The sequence below is a fragment of the Eptatretus burgeri genome, chromosome 4 (genome assembly GCF_056783735.1).
Source record: "Eptatretus burgeri isolate ZD-2024b chromosome 4, Ebu_testis_v1, whole genome shotgun sequence".
Taxonomy (NCBI): domain Eukaryota; kingdom Metazoa; phylum Chordata; class Myxini; order Myxiniformes; family Myxinidae; genus Eptatretus; species Eptatretus burgeri.
Window position 1 is genome coordinate 34,175,590 of NC_140964.1, and position 21,435 is coordinate 34,197,024.

At 43.1% G+C, this 21,435-nt stretch overlaps 1 protein-coding gene across 6 annotated transcripts in view; it reads left to right on the top strand.

The window, feature by feature from the left end:
- The window catches only part of LOC147027773 (voltage-dependent L-type calcium channel subunit alpha-1D-like), a 518,308-nt gene that overhangs the window by 422,148 nt on the left and 74,725 nt on the right, over nt 1-21,435 (top strand). For all 6 annotated transcript variants that reach the window (XM_085877381.1, XM_085877383.1, XM_085877382.1 and 3 more), the window contains 3 exons: nt 16,138-16,221; nt 17,451-17,588; nt 19,055-19,120. In XM_085877381.1, the coding sequence (XP_085733507.1) occupies nt 16,138-16,221; nt 17,451-17,588; nt 19,055-19,120 (288 nt within the window). The remainder of the gene's footprint in view (nt 1-16,137; nt 16,222-17,450; nt 17,589-19,054; nt 19,121-21,435) is intronic.

Here is a 21,435-nt window from a genome sequence, read left to right on the forward strand (position 1 = left end):
TTGCCACCACCATGCTTCACAGTAAGGATGGTGTTCTTTGGGTGGTGTGCTGTGTTGGGATTGTGCCAAATGTAACGTTTAGCATTTAGGCCAAAAAGTGCCATGTTGGTTTCGTCAAACCACAAAACTTTTTGCCACATGGCTTCAGAATCTACGGAGTGGTTTTTTTGCAAACCTCAAATGGGACTCAAGGTGGGCTTTTTGGAGTAATTGCTGTCTTCTTGCCACCCCAACCATACATTTAGGTTGGGGCTCTGAATGGACAGAGGAGCTCCTTGTGAGCCAACAGCCATCCATTTATATTGTCCAACTGTGTCTGCGGACGTCCTACTGCAGTTGGGAAACTTTTTTTTTCGGAGGTTGGAGCCAGGATTTGCGCTCCGGCCATCGTAAAATCCTTCACACCGCAAAACAATAAAAACGCAAAGAAAACTGAAAACTCACTCAATTAGAGTACCTCCTGTGCAACTGCCCTTCGCAGGGCAGCTCACCAGATGATGGGATTGGCGCAAAGCCTTCAGGACCCCCACTCTTTGACAATAGGAGGAAACACAATAGGTTTCACAATAGGACAATAGGTCAGATTACAGTAGTGTGTGGTGGAGTGGTGCTGAGGTGTCGTCCACCAGACGGCGGTCTCCTTGGGTTAACCTGAGGCGTTCCCTTTGGGTGGGTGCCTGGAATGTCCTCTCTCGAAGAGAGGATGATCACCTGTCTCCGCTATCATCTGATCTCAAGCGTTTGAACATTGGTATTGCAGCACTCTCTGAGGTTTGGAGACCGGAAAGTGGCGAGATCATGGCAGGTGATTACACCGACTATTGGTCTGGTTGCTCTGATGGGTACCATGCCCAAGGAGTTTTTTTGTTTTTGTATACCTTGTCAAGGCTCGTTTGAGAGCTTAAACACAACACACAGGAAGGGGGGCATGAGACAAGAGGGGAGTGGGAAGGCCAAACCAAGGAGGAACAGAGACATTAGGAGATCTGTGGAAGGGAGAGGGATGGGGTGGGGGAACATGGGGTACACAAGATGGACACTATAGGGACTTTCAGGAAGGAAAGCAGGGGATTTGAAAGAGGTGGGTTTGGGATGGATTAACGGGAGTAGAAAAGATCGAGGATTTGGATGGGGAATGATAAGAGGTGGTGGTGAACAGCTGTTTTGAAGGCCCCATCGGGAAGAATGGTATTGAACAGAGTGAGGGAGTTTATCCCAAAGGCTGGAAAAAGGAATAAAATGAAGGTGAGCAGTGATTTGTGACTTTGGTAGTTTTACCAGAATGGGGTTGTTGGCGGACCTTGAGCGCCCTGCGGAAATATGGTGGGTAAAATCGCAGACAGAGCAGGGGGGACAAGACCGGAGAGTAGACAGTAGAAGATAGAAAGACCACCGACCTGCTTGTGGTGAGGGAGTGAGAGGCCCAAAGACTCAGCCTCATCGTGGGAGAAACCAATTATCCTAAATGCCTTGGTTTCCACTGCATGAAGCTGAGAAAGGTGAGAGGCAGGAGCACCAGCCCTGAGGGGAGAGCAGTACTCCATCCGGCTGTGGACGAAAGCTTTGTATGTGGTCAGGAGCTCAAGTGGGCCGAGGAAGGACTTTTCATGACGGAGGATTCCCAGGCAGCGACTGGCTTTGGAGGCAAGGTTGGAAATGTGGTTTTCCCAGGAAAGATCATGGCAGATAGTGAGAACCAGAAGCTTGAGAGAAAGGACTTCTTCCAGAGGATTGTTGAGAAAGTAGATGGGGTGGGGGTGGGGGGTTCCAAGTGGTCCTTTCGGAGAGACATAGTGAGAGTGTGATATTTGCCAGGAGTTGCTCGAGCTTTGTCCAATAAGTTGACTCCAATGAAAATTGAGGTAACACCGGTCAATGAGCATATTATGAGATGAAGGATTCATCACTCCTTGGGTGTCGTTTCCCTTGTCTCTGGAAATGCTCCGACTGAGGTGTGATCTCACCGTGAAGGACGCATACTATGCCACACTGAAGTCTGTGGTTGATCAGTGCCCCAGGCAAGATAATCTGCAAGTGTTGGGCGATTTAAATGCATCGACTAGAACTGATAGGGATGGTTATGGGACATGTGTTGGTCCCCACGGGTCTGGAACTGTGAACCAGAACAGCAATAAGTTCATTGACTTTCAAGAAGTCATGGATTTAGGGTGGGTGGTTCACAGTTTCAGCGCCCACAGGCTCATCGCTGGACTTGGTATTCCAATGCTGGTGGTGTGGCATAGGAGATTGACCATGTGCTCTTCTATGGTCACTGGAGGATGATCCAGAGCTGCCGGTTCCACCGGAGGGCTCAGTTCCTTAATACCGACCACAGGCTTGTTGTAGCAACTCTGAAATTGCAGCTTAAATCCAGGAGAATGGTGACATCCCAGCCTAGGCTGGATGTTGGCAAGCTCAAGGATGAGGAGATGCTGAGGCGTTTGCAAAGAGGCTGAGTGGGGATTTGGTGGGGTCTCGGTGCTGTATGGAATCCTGAAGAGGCCTTCAAGACCATCATCCTTGATGTTGCCTGTGGATGTCTTGGAACTCCCTGCAGGGCGAAGAAGAATTTTGTCTCTCAAGGGACACTGGATGCCATTGACCAGAGTCACAGGGCCAGGCTGAATGGCAGAGCTGAGCTGTTCACGGAGTTGAGGTATAAAACTGTATGTGCGCTGAGGGTGGACAAGGAGGCCTATGTGCGAGGAATCTGTGAGGGGGTAGGGCATCACCTGTGGTCAAGTGATTCTTGTCTTGTTTACAGGGGAATTTCCGCATTTTGTTCCTCCAAGCCCATCCCTCGGTTTACTGAAGTTCGAGCGGAGGGTGATGGGCTCTTGACAGAGGAGTCTGAAGTGAAGGCCCGCTAGGCCAGTTACTTTGATCAGCTATACCAGGCTGATCCACCAGCTGTTGAGATGGTTGTCAGTGGTGTTACTATCCTGATTGCTGACCCTCCAATCAACTGTGATCCACATTTGTTTGTGGAAACACAGGCTGTGGTGAACCAGTTGAAGTGGGATAAAGCTCCTAGGATCTGTGGCATCCATGCTGAACTTCCCAAGGCTGGTGGAAATGCTCTACTCATGTCATTGCGTGCAGTTTTTTGCTCTGCCTGGAAGACAGGCATCATTCCAACTGACTGGAAGAGGGTCCTTGTTGTCCCTCTCTGGAAAGGGAAGGGTGATCGCCAACAACTACCGAGGGGTGACACTGCTCTCAGTGCCGGGCAACGTCTTTGCTTGGATAATTCTTGACAGGGTTTGCCACCATCTGCTTGTGCACCAGCACCCAGTGCAGTCAGGTTTTACACCAAAGAGGTCAACAACTGACCGTATCCTTGCTCTTCGGGTCCTCACCAAATGCAGACGAGAGTTTCAGCAGGGGCTGCTTGCAGCCTATGTTGATCTCTGCAAACCGTTCAATTCAGCGACTTGGGATGCCCTCTGGAGGTTTCTTGGTCTTCGTGAGGTGCCACCAAAACTGATCGATCTGATGACTGAACTATACTCTGGGACTGAGAGTGCTGTGAGATGTGGTAGTTCCATTACTGACTTATTTCCAGTTGTTACTGGAGTTCGTCAGGGGTGTGTACTGGCCCCTACACTTTTCAGTGCTTGTATGGACTGGATTCTGGGGAGGATGTCGGAGTGGTCAAGCTCCAGTGCATCATTTGGGAATGTCAAGATCTCTGACCTTTATTTCACAGATGATTCAGTCATCTTTGTGGAGACTCTGGATAACCTTTTGGGGCTGTCGATGTGCTGAATTTCCTGCACATCGAGGGAGCCGCTAGGATTTCGGGTTTCCTGGGTCAAAACTAAGATCCAGACTTTCAATGACATCTTAGATGCTGCTATCTTGTCTGTACCTGTTTGTGGTGAGAATGTTGAGGTCACAGAGAGATTCACTTACATTGTCAGTGATATTCATGTCTCTGCTGGCTGTGAGTCAGAGGTCATTAGATGTCTGGGTCAGACCTGGGGAGTCATGGATTCACTGGATCATGGGGTGTGGTGTTGCCAGTACCTGTGCAGGAGGCTGAAAGTCCAGATCTTCAGGTCCTTGGTGCTTCCAATCTTGCTCTATGGATGTGAGACTTGGACTCTGACCAGGGATTTGAGACGGAGACTTAATTCATTTGGCACCAGGTCTCTTCGGAGAATCCTTGGCGATCTCTGGTCAGACTTTGTGTCAAACCAGCGGTTGCTGAGAGAGACTCAAATGAGCTTTGTTACCTGCATAGTCTGTGAGCATCAGCTACTGCTTTGTGGATATGTGGTTTGGTTTCCTGATGCTGATCCTGCTCACCAGATTCTCTCAACGAGGGAGCCTCGTGAATGGAGGAGGCTAATCGACCGACTACATGCCACATGGTTGCAGCAGGTTGATCAGCATCTCATGGAGATGGGGATGGGCCAGGCATCTGCCTGGGAGATGGCCAGATGGAGGCCCCTGGAGTACCGGCGGAAAGTGGACGCAGCGATGCGCTGCTCCCACACATGCTCCCATACCTGACCTGACCTGTCCTGACCTACCGTGCAAGCCAGACTTGTGGAGTGCTTGCTATGTTGTTGTCACATGCACACAGTGACCAGTTCTTGCAATAAAGATCTGTAACTCTTTCAAAGTTGCTGTTGACCTCTTGGTGGCCTCTCTGATCAGTTTCCTCCTTGGTTGGTCATCCAGTTTGGAGGGATGACCTGATCTAGGCAAGATCTTGGTGATACTATACACCTTCCACTTCTTAACGATTGTCTTGACTCTGCTCCAACTGGTATTCAAGGCCTTTGAAATAGTTTATACCCATCCGCTAATCTGTGCCTTTCCACAACTTTATCCTGGAGGTGTTTTGAAAGCTCCTTGGGGCTCATGGTTGAGTCTTTGCTGTGAAATGCACTACCTTGCAGAGGATTCCTACAGGAACAGCTGATTTTATTCTGAAGTAATCAGAATCACTGTAGTTTAACACAGGTGGAGGCCAATTAACTTGGTGTGTGATTTTAAAGGTTATTAGTTACACCTGAGCTAATTTACAATTGCTATGATTAGGGGGTAGACAGTTATCCAAGCAAGATATTATAGTTTTGTATTTTTAATTAATTTTCTGAAATTTGGGTAATTTGTTTTTTTACTTGGAAGTTGTGGGCTACGATGTGTAAATAAAGTTGGAAAAAGTCTGATTTAATGTAATTCAATTCTGGCTATAAGACAACAAAAGGTGAAAATTTTGAAAGGGGGTGTAGACTTTCTATTGGCACTGGATAATAAAGTGTAAATTATCAAGGGTATGAGACAAAAGGTCTATTTTGTATATACAGTACAGTACTGCATTCTCTGTTGACTGTGCAGGTAAGTGAAGTGCAAAATCAAGGTATCGAGTTGTGTTTGAGTTGCGAGGGTGTCGATTGTATTCACGACCACAATGGGCCAACTTCGATGCATTGCCAATGCTAACCAAGAGAACCAATTTCTCTCCCATGGTTGAATGTGTATGGCTCTTACTAGACCAGAAAGTGCTGAATGATCTCTCTGCAATGGCAGTTGATCACACCTGCAGTGTCACTATCGTTCTCAATTATTGAGTTATCTAGTTCCGTCAAGTCATGTCTGACTTCTGGTGACATTCATCAAACATCCTTGTCCTGCACTACTTCCTGAAGCTCTGCAGAGATGATTTGGTTGCAGCATTCACCCCATCCATCCAGCGCATACAAGGTCTGCCTCTTCCTCTTCATCTTCTCTCGATCATACCCGGCGTGGTTGATTTCTACAGACTTTCATTTTCTGCATGCATGATGTGTCCAAAGTATAACAGTTGCTGTTTTAGTATCAGTGCTTCTAATTTACACTACATGGTGATCTCATTTTTGTTTGTCCTTCTTGTGGCCCGTGGAATCTTTAACATTTGTTTCCAACGACACATTTCAAAACTCTCAATCTTCTTCCTTTTTCTTCTTCATTGTCCACGACTCGCATCCCTACATTGCAACTGGAAGTACCAGAGCATTCTCCTGCTTCTTTGCTTTGTATTGTCACATCTTTGTCTTTGCAGATCTATTTCAATCCTGACATTGCGGTTCTCCCCAATGCTAACCATCTATTCATTTCTCCTCCACATTTTCCACTCACTTATATCTTAGAACCCAGAAAGAAGTTCTCAGCCGAGAGGTGATATTAGGATAGATTGTGGCATAGCGTTACACTTGTATTTCAATTGCATTTGGTGGCCATGTCTTTTCCTGGAGTGTTTGCCCATTTCGGGCACCACCTCTCTACTCCGGCAGAAACCACAGTGGGCTGTGCCACATCGGACTGATACACCTAGAAATTTGAGACAAAATAATTGTTGCTATCCCATCACTTGGTGGCATAATGGTGAGAGCATCTGCCCTGAGTCTGTGAGGTCGACAGTTTGAACCACATCCTAGACGAATCATAACAAACACTGTGAAAATGGTACATACTGCTTCCTTGTTTGTCACTCAGCATTTTAAAAGAATAGAGCACGGACAAGCAACCATAAGTTGGCAACCATTGCACATGTTTGGCAACCAATAGCAACCATTGCAACTTTCTGCATTGAAGTTTCTTGCAAAGAAGCTCATATTATTACTATCATCATCATTATTATTATCACAATAGTAACAGGTAAAACCTCGTGTTCCTAAACCTTGATAATTTATCCACCAAAATTTATTTGCATATTTGTAAAAACCAAGCTGTTCCCGAAGCAAAAAAAAACCCAACAATAATGATTTCAATAAATAGTCATCACATATCCGAACGACGTGAGCTCTTTTTTTTCATAACTCTCGCAACAACAAAAAATACAAATATGTCAGTTGCATACCTGAACTAGCTCCATGATCGATTTGTCAGAGGATTCAACCAGGTGTTCAGGCAACAAGAACGAAAGCTTTCCGCATCTCTCATTTAAATCAACAAAATGCATGGTCAATTCGGTGATCACAGTCCAAGTATGGAACAGTGATCGATTATATCAGTGGAAACTTTCCATGTCTTCTGCAGAGTCTTCATGTGATGTCTCTGTACACCTGCTCGCATTGTGAATCGTCAGAGGAATCTTCAGCTCTTTCCATATGCTCACTGTTTTGGTAAACATTGTTATCTTGTCGTTTCTTTTGTTACATGAACAATTTCGTTCTCCAACAAGATTTTCAGCAAGAATATCCAAATTGTTGATTTTTTTTCCTACGGTGCTTTTGACGAGGGTTGTGCAACACTCGAAACGTTTTCTCTCGACAATGTGGCGACGATGAATTGAAGATTGCTCATGGCGCAGAACAACATTTGTGCTCTCCAAGCATCCTCCTTATGTGACATGTCTTGGAGTTCCTCTAGGTCTAGGCCCGAGGGCATTAATATATATTTTTTTTATTAATTCCACATAAATGCACATGGTTATGGTGCTTCACACACCGGGTGTCAACCAATGACTTGAGTCTTGAGTGGACTGTAGATGAAATCACTTTTTTCGACCATCTTGCTTGAAAGAGCAGATTTGGAGAAAAAAAAAAATGAACATGTGCCGATTGGGTTGCAGGTAACTAGAAGTCTTAATTGTGCTAACGATTGCTGAATTTGTCGACACCATCGCAGCAATGCGTGTAAATAGCTTGTGGCTATTTCTCCTCCGTTTTTGCTTGAATGCCGCGGTAAATGCCTGGCTCAGTGTGTTGGCTCCATCATCACCCTGTCCATGGAGAAATTCCGAATTAAGACTTTTTTTTAACAACTCATGAAGCTATGCTGGAGCCGCTTCTTTGCTCAACATCCATGTCGATAATAAAATCCTCAAATATGGTGTTGTGGTAAACAAGATGTACCGGGATGCTCAGCTGCTCCTTTTGGTGTACGTCAGTTTCATAATAGTCAGCACACGGCAAATAACTCTGCTCTTAAAGACAACAACATCAATTATTTTGTTGCTGAATTTGTTGGCCCTTAATGGTTATTTCTTTCTTTGTGGATCCTCCAGCTCAGGTAAGATACATTTTGAGCAGCAGGTTCAAAGGTTTTCTTGATGTTCTCATCTGTGGCATCTAAACGAAGACAGTAAGCAGCTTAAAGCGTTCCTTCATTGACCACAAGCACGGTGCCTTCTGAGAGGCAGCTCTCAAAATCTGCAAAAGGAAATCGTCTTGATGATGTGGGCAAAGCGTCCCCCACTACTTACATCTGCCTTTTGTCTGCCACATTCATAAACACCAGCTTATGTGGTTGCTGAAATGTCAAACTTATCTCCATGTTCTTCCCTGCTTTACTCGATCCTGCTGTTTCTGGCAGTGTGGATCGAGCCAGTTCCTGTGATAATGCTCTTGATGATGAAAAGTTTATTTTTTCTTCAAGTTTGACTTCCTGCTTCCGAATGTGTTTCACTCTTTAAACCCAGTTTCAAGTGAAATACCTCGCTGATCGGTCTCCTTGCCTGAATGATGTTTCTCACATGGCCATGGCAAACATTGCACAGAAATGCAAAGTTTGTTTTTTAACTTACGTTCACCTTTTTCAGCCCTCTCTGTTTGTCTGTCTGTGAGCAGAATATCTGAAAAAGTTGTGGACAGATTCAGACGATATTTGGTGGACAGGTTGGGTGTGTACGGACGAATCGATTAGATTTTGGTGAAGATCTGGATCCAGATACTAGAATTTTTATGCCTCTGCTAACGAAGTCACCAGAGGCATTCTGTTTTTGGGTTGTCCATCCGTCTGTACGTGTGTGTACATATATCTGTCCGTGCTAATTTTATCTCTTTTTCCCTGCAACAGCTTATCCAATGAACACCCATTTTTCACCATAGGTGAAACTACTAATGTAGAATGCTGTTATGATAATTATGACATCATAGGTCACATGGTGTGGCAGCCATGTTGTAAAGAAGGAAAAACTTGGCAAATGTGAAGTATTCCCCATGGGAAAGAAGTGAGGTTTTTTTGATGATGATATAGGTGGCTTCGTTATGTCATAATTGCATACGTCAAACACTTTATCTGGTCAGTATGAAAAATTTTGAGGGTCATCTTGGGCTAAATTGTATGGGGGGGGTGGGTAATGACGTCATCGGTCACGTGGTTGGCCAGCCATATTTCTTTTAACATAAAAGCCTTCAAAAATCTTCTTCACAGAAACAGCTGAACAGATCAAGGTGAAACTTTACAGGTGTGATCGCCTTTCCATGAGGAACAAAACTTTCTCCAACTATGACATCTTAGGTCACATGGTTTGGCAGCTATGATTTTTTTTTTTGAAGAATAAACCTTTAAAATCGTCTTTTCCAGAACACCTGGACAGATAAAGGGGAAACTTCACACACACACACACACACACACACACACACACACACACACACACACACACACACACACACACACACACACACACACACACACATTCCTTGGGAAAATATGTTTTGAAATTTCAACCTGCTCAGATGCACGGTCTGGCAGAGAGAATTATTCCATTTTTTTTGAACCTGGGTTCAGTGATTTCAATCAAAGTTGGTGCATGTATGTATATTGATGTAATAATGTGGGCGGAAGCATATCTGGTGACATCGCAGCATTGAAGAGTGCCGTTCGAGTTTTTTTTAAGTGATTCTTCATCATTGAGAGATGAGGCCACAAACGATGTACAGTACAGCACAATATTTCAAAAAGTTGTGGACGCATTATGACAAAACTTGGATGACGAGTTGGGCACTTGACGAGAACAAGCCGATTCGATTTTGGTTCAGGTCCAGATGCAAATCCGGCCTTCCAGTGGGATACAAAACGTAAACTGTTCAGCCTGGCGGAGGTATGCACTCCACAGAGTGTCGATCTAGTTTTCTTCCTGCATTTAAATGCAACAAGACTTCAAATCTGTATATACGAGGTCCGTCTCAAAAATAACGGGACTCACTTCACAGAAATTTTATTCCAAAAAATATATTGAAATCACAGCTTGTCCCCTTAAAAATAGTTTCCCTCCAGTCTCACACACTTGTCCATCCTCTTCTTCCACACTTCGATGCATCCCACAAGGCCTCTTCTGGAATCCTCCGGAGCTCCGTCGTCACGGCCCTTTTGATGACCTCCACATCAGGAAATCAGTTCCCCTTGATCACCCCCTTGAGCTTGGGGAATAGGAAAAAAATCACAAGGGGCCAAGTCTGGCGAATACGGGGGTTGCTCCAGAATTGGCACGTTCCTCTCCACCAGAAACTGTCAGATGGTCAGGGCACTGTGAGCAGGGGTGTTGTCATGGTGGAGCACCCAGGCGTTGTTCTCCCACAGATCCCTCCTCTTGTCCCGGACTGATCTCACGAGGCGCCGGAGGATCTCCTTGTACACGTATTGATTCACTGTTTGAACCTGTGGTAGAAACTTGAAGTGGACGATGCCCTTGATGTCAAACAAGGACAAATGTGTCCAAGAGCCATGTCATAAAGGTTTTGTCTTCACCAGAAGAAGAAGAAGAAGAAGAAGAAGAAGAAGAAGAAGAAGAAGAAGAAGAGCAAGAAAAAGAAGAACAACAACAACGCGGAGCTCTCTTCGAGCCAGCGTTCACAACGCAACGTGGCTAAATATGTAACAAGAAACATTGTACATAAAGAAATTCGATAAATCACATTGTGAACACTGGATATATTGATGTCCAAACGAACCCTCACTTTCGAAACTTCGCGCAGAACGTGGGTTTGGCTAGTTATTATTAATAATTCAATAATATAAGTTGTCCGAAAGACTATTTTGAAGGATCTTGTTTTGGATGAAAGATTCATTACAGAAAGTCAAAACATCTGCATTTTTATCACAACAACAATAACAACAACAACTTCCGATATTTCGTCACGTGCCTTGATGGAGCCAATAGCGAGACCCGTCATGGAGGCTCCTCCTTCATGACGAGAAAATAGTGTATTTACGAAATTACAACACATTAAATGGAATAATCTTTAAATAGTAACGTGAACTTTTCGAAACTTTCAAGCAAATGTTCGAATATATTGAAAAGTTCATGATAGACGCTCTCAAAAGGAACCCTCAATGCGAGGATGTATCCAGATGTTTAGTATTTAAGGAAATCCGGATCCTGTATATAACAAGAGCCGTGTCCTAAAGGTTTTGTCTTCACCAGAAGAAGAAGAAGAAGAAGAAGAAGAAGAAGAAGAAGAAGAAGAAGAAGAAGAAGAAGAAGAAGAAGAAGAACGCGGAGCTCTCTTAGAGCCAGCATTCGCAACGCGGCTGAAAACATGATGAGCATCACTTTCACCTTCGACTTCGACATCCTTGCTTTATTTGGTCTTGGTGATGTCAGACTTTTCCACTGACGACTCTGCCGTTTGGTCTCGTGATCGTTTTCGAATATCCACGATTCATCCCCAGTAACTACTCTCCCGAGCAGGTCTGGATCGTCCTCGAGTCGCTCGATAATGTCTTGGCAGACAGTGACTCTGCTTTTTCTGGTTCTCAGACAACAGCTTGGGGACCATCTTTTTGCGCACTTCGAGATTTTCAGTGATGATGCTCCAGACAGTATCCTTGTTGATGGAAAGTTCCTCAGCAATCATCCGCACCATGAGTTGATGATCTGCGTGCACCATCTCCTTCACACTCTCGATGTCCGCCATTTTGCTCGTTGAAGGTCTTCCAGACTGTGGATCATCTTCAACCTCCTCCCGTCCCTCTTTGAACCTCTTGTGCCATTCAAATGCACGTGTACGTGACATCGTTTCTTCCCCGTAGACTTGCTGCAGCATTGCGAAGGATTCGGAAGGTGGAAGGTGTTTTGCCAAGCTTGGCAGGAAACTTCAGATTGGCTCTCTGCTCACGACTCAGAGCGCGACGACTCAGACAAGACAACGTGTAAAGCACGACCTGTAAAAAATCACACAATGAGCGCAGTCAACCATCACCAATCATATATATTGCTGGAATGTTGCAAAAGACTGTGACGCAACCGGTTCATTCAAGTTGTGTAAGTGGAGCACACAGCAGGCTCAGTCCCGTTACTTTTTAGACGGACCTCGTATGTATGTTATGTATGTGTATGTATCTGTGCAGCTGTACAACATTATAACTACCTAACTTTTTCCACATTTCCGACAAGGGACAAGACAAGCATGTGACTATCAGTACGTGTTTTATTATATCGGATGTGCATTTGTTTCGGTATGAGTGATGGCATTATCTACTCGTGTGTTGTGTTTTCTTGAATATTTATATGTTGTTGTTTTTAATATGTTTTTATGAAGAAAGCTTACTGAAATTCTAGACGACTCACAATATAGCTCAGCTAAAGGACTTGGGAGATTTACAGGAATAACCTTGTTCAATCAACCGAGCTTCATTATTTTGAACAAACCTACCCTCACTATTTGTGATTGACTTGCACTTACAAATAAGGAAGTTACAGCCAAGATAGGTTTGTGTGTGGAGGAGAGACAGACATCAGAGTTCTCTATTGGACAAAGTGAGACTTGTTACCTATGAATGTCAATACAATTGAGTGTACCTTTGTGAATTTGTATATGTATATGGCCAAGTGATGGGTAAGGAGGGGGGGTTACTCACCTGATGTGAAATGGGGCATCCAGCTTAACGTCCATTGAAGGACGGCACACTTTGTGATGCATCGCCCTGCCTGCAAAACACCAATCCCACAGTTTATATTCTGCTCAGGAATCGAACCCAGACAAAACAGCTCAGAGTTGAGTGTGCTAACTCTGCACCATCCTGTCGGACATGTTTCTGCAATGGCCTTGTCCCCCTGTCGTGAACTTAGATTATCTGTTGCTGTCTTCCCTTTCACATGTCGACAGTCTGTTGTCAACTAACATGCAATGTGCGTTGTGCTTTAGCATTTGGATGTAGACATGGTGCAGACTGTGAATGGCAGAAGCCTTTTTGGGTACCATCCCTCCATCATTTTGTATTACTTGTGTATATTTTGATGGTACTCGCTGGACTGAAACGACAATCATTTATTACCAACCAGTGGGCCCGTTGATCCGATGGACCAATTTTTCATTGGTCTTCACATCCTTGTTGCATACCCGCCTGCTGTACTGCTTGGGTAATTGGCTTGCCTTTCACCAAGCCCAGATGTGCTTGGGGCCTGCGTGGGGATTACATGTTCATTATTATTATTGCCATATGAAACTACTATTCTTATTATTGTTTTAAATATTATTAGTGTTAATTAATATATGCTTTCTTGCAATGTTATCATTATTTTTGTTATATATTTGGTTATTAGAATGCCATGCCATGGTAGGAGTACGTATTAAGCTGCTTAATTTCCCTTAACATGGTGTGCGTTTAAAACATGGGAATTCTAACGGATTTTTTGCACGATAGTCGAGTCTTAAAGGGTCTACAAGATCTACAGTCTGAGGGGTCTTTTGGGCCCTCTGGGGCTTTTGGGTCTTCTGGGTCCTTGGGGACTTTTAGATCCTCAGGGACCATCAGGAACGTTTTTGGACTTTTGTATTCTCGGCTACTTTTTGGGGCTTTTGGGTGCTCAGGAACTTTTCGGACTTCTGGGTGCTCGGGAACTTTTGAGTCTTTTGGATTCTCAGGACCTCTTGAGCATTTTGGGTCCTGAGGAACTTTTGGAAATTTCTGGTCCTTGGGGACTTTTGGGTCCTGGGGAACTTTTGGGACATTTGGGTCCTCGGGAACATTTGGGACTTTTGGGTCCTCAGGAACTTTTTTGGACTTTTGTATTCTCAGGGGCTTTTGGGTGCTCGGTAACTTTTAGGACTTTTGAGCCGCTGGGGTCTTTTGCGTTCTTGGGAACTTTTGGGTCCTCGTGGACTTTTGGGACTTTGGAGTCCTTGGGAACTATTTGGGGCTTTTGAATCCTGAGGGAATTTTGGGACATTTGGGTTTTCGGAGACTTTTGGGTCCTCGGGTGACTTTCTGAGAAATGTGTATATATATATATATATATATATATATATATATATATATATATATATATATATATATATATATATATATGTATATAAATATATATATATATATATATATATATATATATATATATATATATATATATATATATATTTGCACATAAAAGTACACCACTTGGAGCAAGTTGGAGCAATATGGTATTGTCAGAAAAGGTGAGGAAGAATAATTAGTGAAAAAAAGAAAGATGTCCATCTTCATCTCAGCTTCCCACTGTGCACACACTGACTCCACGGATGCCCACCCCCACCATCCTCAGGGCTACTTTAATGACCTTTGGAATATTTTTGACTTCCTCATCGTAGTCGGCAGCATAATAGACGTTGTGCTCAGCGAACTGTCAGTAAGTATATTTCTCCAAAGGCAAAATAAAGCTTTGCTTTAGCCAGCCTCTCTCGGCCAGTCCTGCACACCTGCATCTGCTCCTCGGCAAATTTAGTGAAGAACCCTCTTATCTGTTTCATCTACTTGGTTTCACAACTTTACAGGAAAAGCAGGTAGTTTTCTCGTCACGATGACTAACCTGTTTGCCAAACAGTTATACAATGTTAGTTGTCTTTTTTTTGTCAAATTTTCAATTTCTACATGAATAACGTTAATGTGGTGCGATGAAGTATTTTCTCCCTGACAACTGTCATCGGTTCCACATTTCCAAAGTTCGATAAGGGGCTGTTGTGTAGCTTGCAAATGAGGGACACAATGCTCAAAATTAACATTTTTGTGAGATTTTAATATTTTTTTCTTACTTTGGATTAGTGCTCTGACCATCAGCTGACCCTTTTTGGCTCACTTTGCATGGAATGTCCTCGAAATAGCTGCTATTTTGGTGCAAGAATGTTATAACTGCAATTAAAAGCAAATGTTTTGATCTTATCGTGAAACCCAGTGGAAAACAGTGGAAACTTTGCATCTAACATGATGAAAGAAAAGATACTGCTGCTTCACTGCTGTATGTTTTGGAATTTACATGGTAACCGACATTGGGATAGGTCACAATTTCTCCGCACTGGTCACTTAGATTCATTTAAAAACGAGAGTTTTGACAAAATGCTGCATTTTCATTCCTCAGCCAATGCACATTCATCTTGGAAATCTGTATTGGGGAAAGGGAATATTTCTTCCATTCATGGTGATACCTTTTGACGGTCAAAGGGGCAAATAACAGAAGAAACTAGAAGGGCACTGAGTAGAGCGCATACCTCCGCCACGTAATGCCTGATCCATGAGAACATATCAGACCCAATACATTTTTGAAATATCATGCTGGACAGTACTATATCGTTTTCTGCCCAATCTCTCAATCGTGAAGAATCACTTTGAAAATGAAATAATTCTCGTATATCCGGATCTGGATTCGGATCTTCACCAAAATTGAATCAATTTTTCCTTGTCACACACCCAAAGTGTCCACCAAGTTTTATTTAAATCCATCCACAACTTCTTGAGATATCGTTTTTGGCCGTATCTCTCAATGGTGAAAAATCACTTTAAAAATTCTAGTGGCCTGATCCGGATCTTCAGCAAAATCTAGTCAGTTCGTCCTTGTCACACACCCAACCTGTCTACCAAATTTCATTCGAATCCGTCCACAACTTTTTGAGATATCCTGCACACAGACAAACAAACAGACAGACAGGGGCAGAAACATAACCTTCTTCCACCTTCAGTGGCAGAGGTAATAAACGGCACGGAAATTGTGGGTTTGAACCCAAATATACTGGAACTTACCACACATAAAGTTCTCTGAAAATGTCATGGCGTTAACTCCGATATAAATGTTCCAGTGCATTATGTACGACCTTCTGCCATCTTTGGGCCGTTTCTACTACATCGCGTTTACCGAGTTGACTTGCTGGGCGGGATGCTTTCATTGGACCAAGATCCAAGATAGCCATGCCCCATTGCTCTTAATTGGTCAAGAACTCTCCGCCTACTCGCCCAGCCCAATTTAACGGAAATGTTTTTTGAAAAGCTGAGTTAAGTATTTGATTGAATATACACTGGTGTTATATACCCAGCAAGTGTGTCTGATGCCATGTAAATGAGGGACAGCGTGCTAACCCCTCCCTCTGCTTCTGGCTTGGGCCTGCTAACACAGCTACTCTCACTCCCCATTTCCCGTTGTTTTTCTCTCCTTTGCCCATCTCTCGCACACAGCACTACTTCGCTGATGCATGGAATGCGTTTGACGCACTGCTTGTTGTCGGTAGCGTCGTTGACATTGCAATCACTGAAATTAATGTGAGTAGAGGCCCTCAGCTGTCGCTTCTTCCTGACACTGAACAACGATAAATATTCTCCAAATGCTCTGCCTTTCTTTTAACCAATTGTTTTTGTTGGTGGTTTGTAAGATCGTTTGAAATCACAGCCAAGAGGAGTCTGTGATCTCAAGTTAGGTCGAAAGACATTTTCCTAAAGTCGCACGCTCATTATAACCATGAGATAAGCGTATAAAACATAACATCACGGGGAACAATTATCTTGCTCATCCCAGAATATATAACATGAGGTTAAAGGATTGTCAAACAAGCGGATGACTTTGAATGCATCAACTTGGTTTTGCAGGTTAGAGAGAAAATGTTAGATGTTGGTGGAAAATTAGACCCAAACACACCAGAATCGGTCTTCAGCAATCGGTGAACCTTCAACTGCATGTTGATATGGGATCGTTAGGTGTTTGAAACTATCATGAGCTTCATTATCTCGTGCAACCCACTACATGATTCGACTATCTGATTTGTTTTTCCCATCGAATCCCATCTCCCGTTTATTTTTCTTGAATTCTTGCACTTTTGATCAAATTGACGGTCTTGAACTTTTTGCGCGTCCGGCCTCTTCACATCATCAAGAATGTACAAGGTGCATACTAGCTTCGTGTTCACCTACTGCTCACGCATAACTCTTCCCACAGTTGAAATCTTTCGCAAAGCTGCAAATGTCATTTTGTTCAAATAACAAATTCTTGTCTCTTTGCAACTTTTTATGGAGTCATTGACTCAGTGGGTCAAGTCTTTTTCAGATTCACCTTCAAACCATTGATAAATAACACTTCCGAGAGCAGATCGAGATGAATAACGAGCGAAACGAAGTAAATCCTTCAGTTTGCATAGATGTCATGAGAACACCATGAATTTGACCATTGAGGAACAAAGAATAACAGCACAGTTTCAGCACAGAAACTTATTCTTCGCTCTTTGTTCTTCGAATGTGAAATTCATGTCTTTCTACCACTACAAAATGGCTCTCGGAGAAAACGCACACAAACTACTTTGTATGAACACTACAGCTATGCCACCTCTCGGGTCAAAGGACGAAAGAGTCCTGTAGTCATGATCAAAAGTCAGTCTTGGTATGCACCTTGTGACATTTTGATGTCCCAGCTACGTCTTACGGTATCTGAGCGAATTAATCGATGGAATTCTTTGATTTCTGTGCCACTAAGTTGTTCAAAGCAAAGTGTGTTTTGGCAGAACTCTGGAGCTGGCGGCGGAAACAACCGCATTTCTATCACCTTCTTCCGCCTTTTTCGTGTCCTGCGTCTTGTTAAGCTTCTGAGCCGAGGAGAGGGTATTCGTACCCTGCTGTGGACCTTCATCAAGTCATTTCAGGTTTTATTTAATCACTTTCTGGTTCCTTTGATGTTACTAATCGCTTTTCTGAATTTTTCGCTTTGTCATTGATGACTTTATTGTCGTGACCACGTCAATTTTTAAAGCGGCTAACTCATTGTTGGAGATCATCAATGCCCTCTCACACATGGCCCAGCTGGAATCATTTAGTGCTCTTACCTACAGATACTGGCTGTGCACACTGAGAAAATTTAGCAGATGGAACTACTTTTTCAGCATATTACAGATCAAAAAATTTGTCAGGTGTAACTACTTTCCAAATCAAAAAGAATATATTTTATTTCTTGCTGGCAATGCCACGCTGGAGCCTAAAGCCTGACATCATGGTTTTGCAGCATTCCCATTACAAACACGTTCCTATCCTCTTTTTTTTATACATATTTGAGGCATAATGGCAGCCTTGCAATACACATCGAAGATGTCCTAATTCCATAAAGTACTGGAACCTTTCCTGTGAAAGACATTCGAGACAATATTGCCAACATTTGCAACCATCACATGGATCTCCCTGTGCCAGGAAAATCATCAGACACTCCAATGGCCTACGGATTCTCTTGATCCTTTTGCCAATTTAACATGTGTCTCGGATCTTTCTCATCTTGCTGTATTTTGATTCGTTTTTGTCAGGCCAGGCCAGCGAGTACTGCAACACATTTGAATTGGCATATGGTTCAGGAATGCTTATGTAAAGAAAAAGCAAAGCAGGTTCATTATAGAAGGTTATTAGAGGAACTTTGTTTCATGAGGAGGCCATTCGGCCCATCGTGTCTGTGCTGCACCAACCCCAGAAACCATCACCCATTCACACACAAATGTAACATGTAAATGTAACGGAAAAAAACATGTTAGGAATACCACCTGTCCTTTTATTTGTATTGTAGAGTTAACAGTAACATGTAAAGGAAAGGCTTAGCTTCCTCATCAGGGCACATTTCAAATTCCATGTTGCTTCCAGTGCACTTGAAGCCACATGACTTTCCCTCTGCCTTTTCCCAACGTGCCCTGATTCGACTGTCTCATGAATATCATTCATTTTCAAATTTAAACAACTTTTGCAGTTGTAAGCCTTCATCTTTTCATCATGTAACTTTATGTTTTGTGGTTTCGCATCTCTTTCCTTTTCCCGAAAACAGCATTAATGCAAATGGCATCCAATTAGGCATTTCGCATCACATGTCCAAAACTGTATTCATTGACACAGAGAGGGGGCCTTCGCAGATATGTTCACTGGATTTATTCAAATTTAGGTAGTCTCCTTAGGCAGGCAGAACATTTCCAATGTTCTGCAATCGGTGTATGTGTTTGTCTTCTTTTTGAACTTTTACGGAATGTTCTTTCCTACTTTTTGTCTGTCATTTTAACTTTTCACTTCCCCCTTCCCAACCCTCTACTCCCACTCTCATCCCCCACCCCCTTCCTCACCCATTTCTTATATATGTGACCAGGCCTTACCATATGTGGCTCTCCTAATAGTGATGCTCTTCTTTATCTACGCTGTGATTGGCATGCAGGTACTGTCCCTCATCTTGTCATGTTCTTCAGTTCTCCTCGGCCCATTGTTCTTTTATTCATACAATCAATGAATAAAAAATCACTCAACCACCTCATTACAATCTTTTGTTCATCGTCATTTCCTTTCGTGGATCTTCGTGATTTTTTTTTTTTCATTCCATTCCATCATCACAAACTTGCCCACTTTTTCAATTTGTTCACATTTTGTATTCATTTTAACTACTCGCTCCTGATATCTGACAGCTGACTTTCTCAATGCTTGTTCTGCTTTTTTATCTAAACTATCAGCTCATGGTAAAATGAGGAACAGAAAGTAAAATGGCAATGTATTGACTGTGGGGCCACAATTGGCCACAACAAGCAATGGAAAGAATGAACAGGAAAATAAAATTGGAAGAAATGCAGTAACCTGAAAGTAAGAGGGTTGGATTAAGTATGGTTAATGGGAGCAGAAAAGATCACAGGTCGGGATGGGGATGACATGAGATAGCAATGCACCCGCTTGCTTGAAGCCCTGGACGGGAGAGTGTGATTGAACCATCTTGGGAAAGTGGTTGCACAAATGGGAGAAAAAAGGAATAAAAGAGTTGAGGTGTGCAGTCATCTTGGATTTTGTAAGTCGAACAAGGGTGAGGGGGTACTGGAAGAACATGCATCCTGGAGGAGGTGGGAAGGATAGGAGGTCTGAGAGCAGAGGAGAGGTGGTTAAAAACAGGCTACCAATCTGAAATAGGACTTATGCTTTAGTCTTGTTGTGGGAGACACCAATAATGTTTAGCTGTGGATTCAACAGAATCCAGGAGAGACATGTGTGATGCAGAGGTGCCAGCCAGGAAAAGCAATAGTTCATTGAGCTATTGACAAAGGATTCGTAGACTATTAATAATTCTGATTATCAAATGAATAATTTGGAATGACAGAGGATGCCTATTCGCTGGCTGACTTGGTGGTAAGCATTGCAATATGGTCAGCCGAAGATAGATCATGACTGATTATGAGGCTTAGAGGTTCAAGAAACTGAACCTCTTCCAGTGGCTGACCATGGAAATAGGTGGGTTTGTTTGATGATTCTTCTGGAGTGACAGAGTGAGACCATGATATTTCTAGGATTCACAGACATGTTGCATTTATGAGACCAGCATCTAATGAATTCTATATCAGAGAGCGACACAGCTACCATCTGCCATCTGCCTGACAGTGGGATGGAGTACTTATGACACAATGTGGAGTCATCAGCAACAAGGAAGAGAGAGTTTGCCAAAGTAATAGAGAGGACTTTTATGTAGATCGTAGGTACAAGATTAGGACCAAAATGCTGCCTTGCGGAAATCGTGCCTCCACTGGGAGAGCAAAATATAGGGTTCCATTGATAGCAACACGTTGACTGCACAAGTGGAGGAAGTGAGCTTGACAAAGAGTGCACGATGGCAGATTGTGTTGCATGCCCGAGATATATCCCAGGAGACTATTCTGACCTCTTCATTGAGATTTAGGACCTTCAACCATTGTTGAGAGAGGAGTTGCAGCAGATCCAAAGTTGAGTGACCACAACAGAATCCAAACTAATGGTCAGATATCACACTGTTTGAAAACGGGAAAGACTTGACATCAGAAGCAATGATGGATTTCGTGACTTTGCTTGTAATTGGAAATAAGCCTACTGGCCTATAATCGACAGAATCTGTTTTTGCACCCTTTATGTGAATAGGTTTGATATTGATGGACCTCCAGGCATATGGGAGGTAGCCAACAGACAAAATAGAGCAGAGAAAGGAGAGTGAGAGCAGCGTAGCAGGATCGAAAAATATAGGCACTGAAGCTATCTGGACCTGTAACTGAAGTAGATCCTCGGCTGGACAAAACGTTCTCGACCTTTTTGGGATGTGAAAGACACATGGTTGAGAAGACATTGGGGACAAGGGTTTGAGGTGGGGAAAGAACGGGGGATGGGTTGTGTCCATGACATTTGGAGGCATACCCTGAGTTAAAACATCTGTCCTTGTCTCAAACAGACTCTGAGATGAGACGGTTTGAGGTGAGGGAATAAATTGGGAGCATATACTTGAGCCTTCAACATATGTCCTTCGATCCTCTTCCATGGTATTCATTTATTATCATCGCATCAATGCTATTGAGCAATCAGCATTCAGAGACAATTATTTAAAACAAATGACTGGATGTTTAAACAAATGATGATGTATCAACTGGTCAGAGAAAAAAATAGATACTGGCGAATGCAACCAGAAAATACCAAAAGTATTAAAAGACGCAACATCAAAAATGGGGAAAAAAATTGAAAAGGTAATCCGAATAA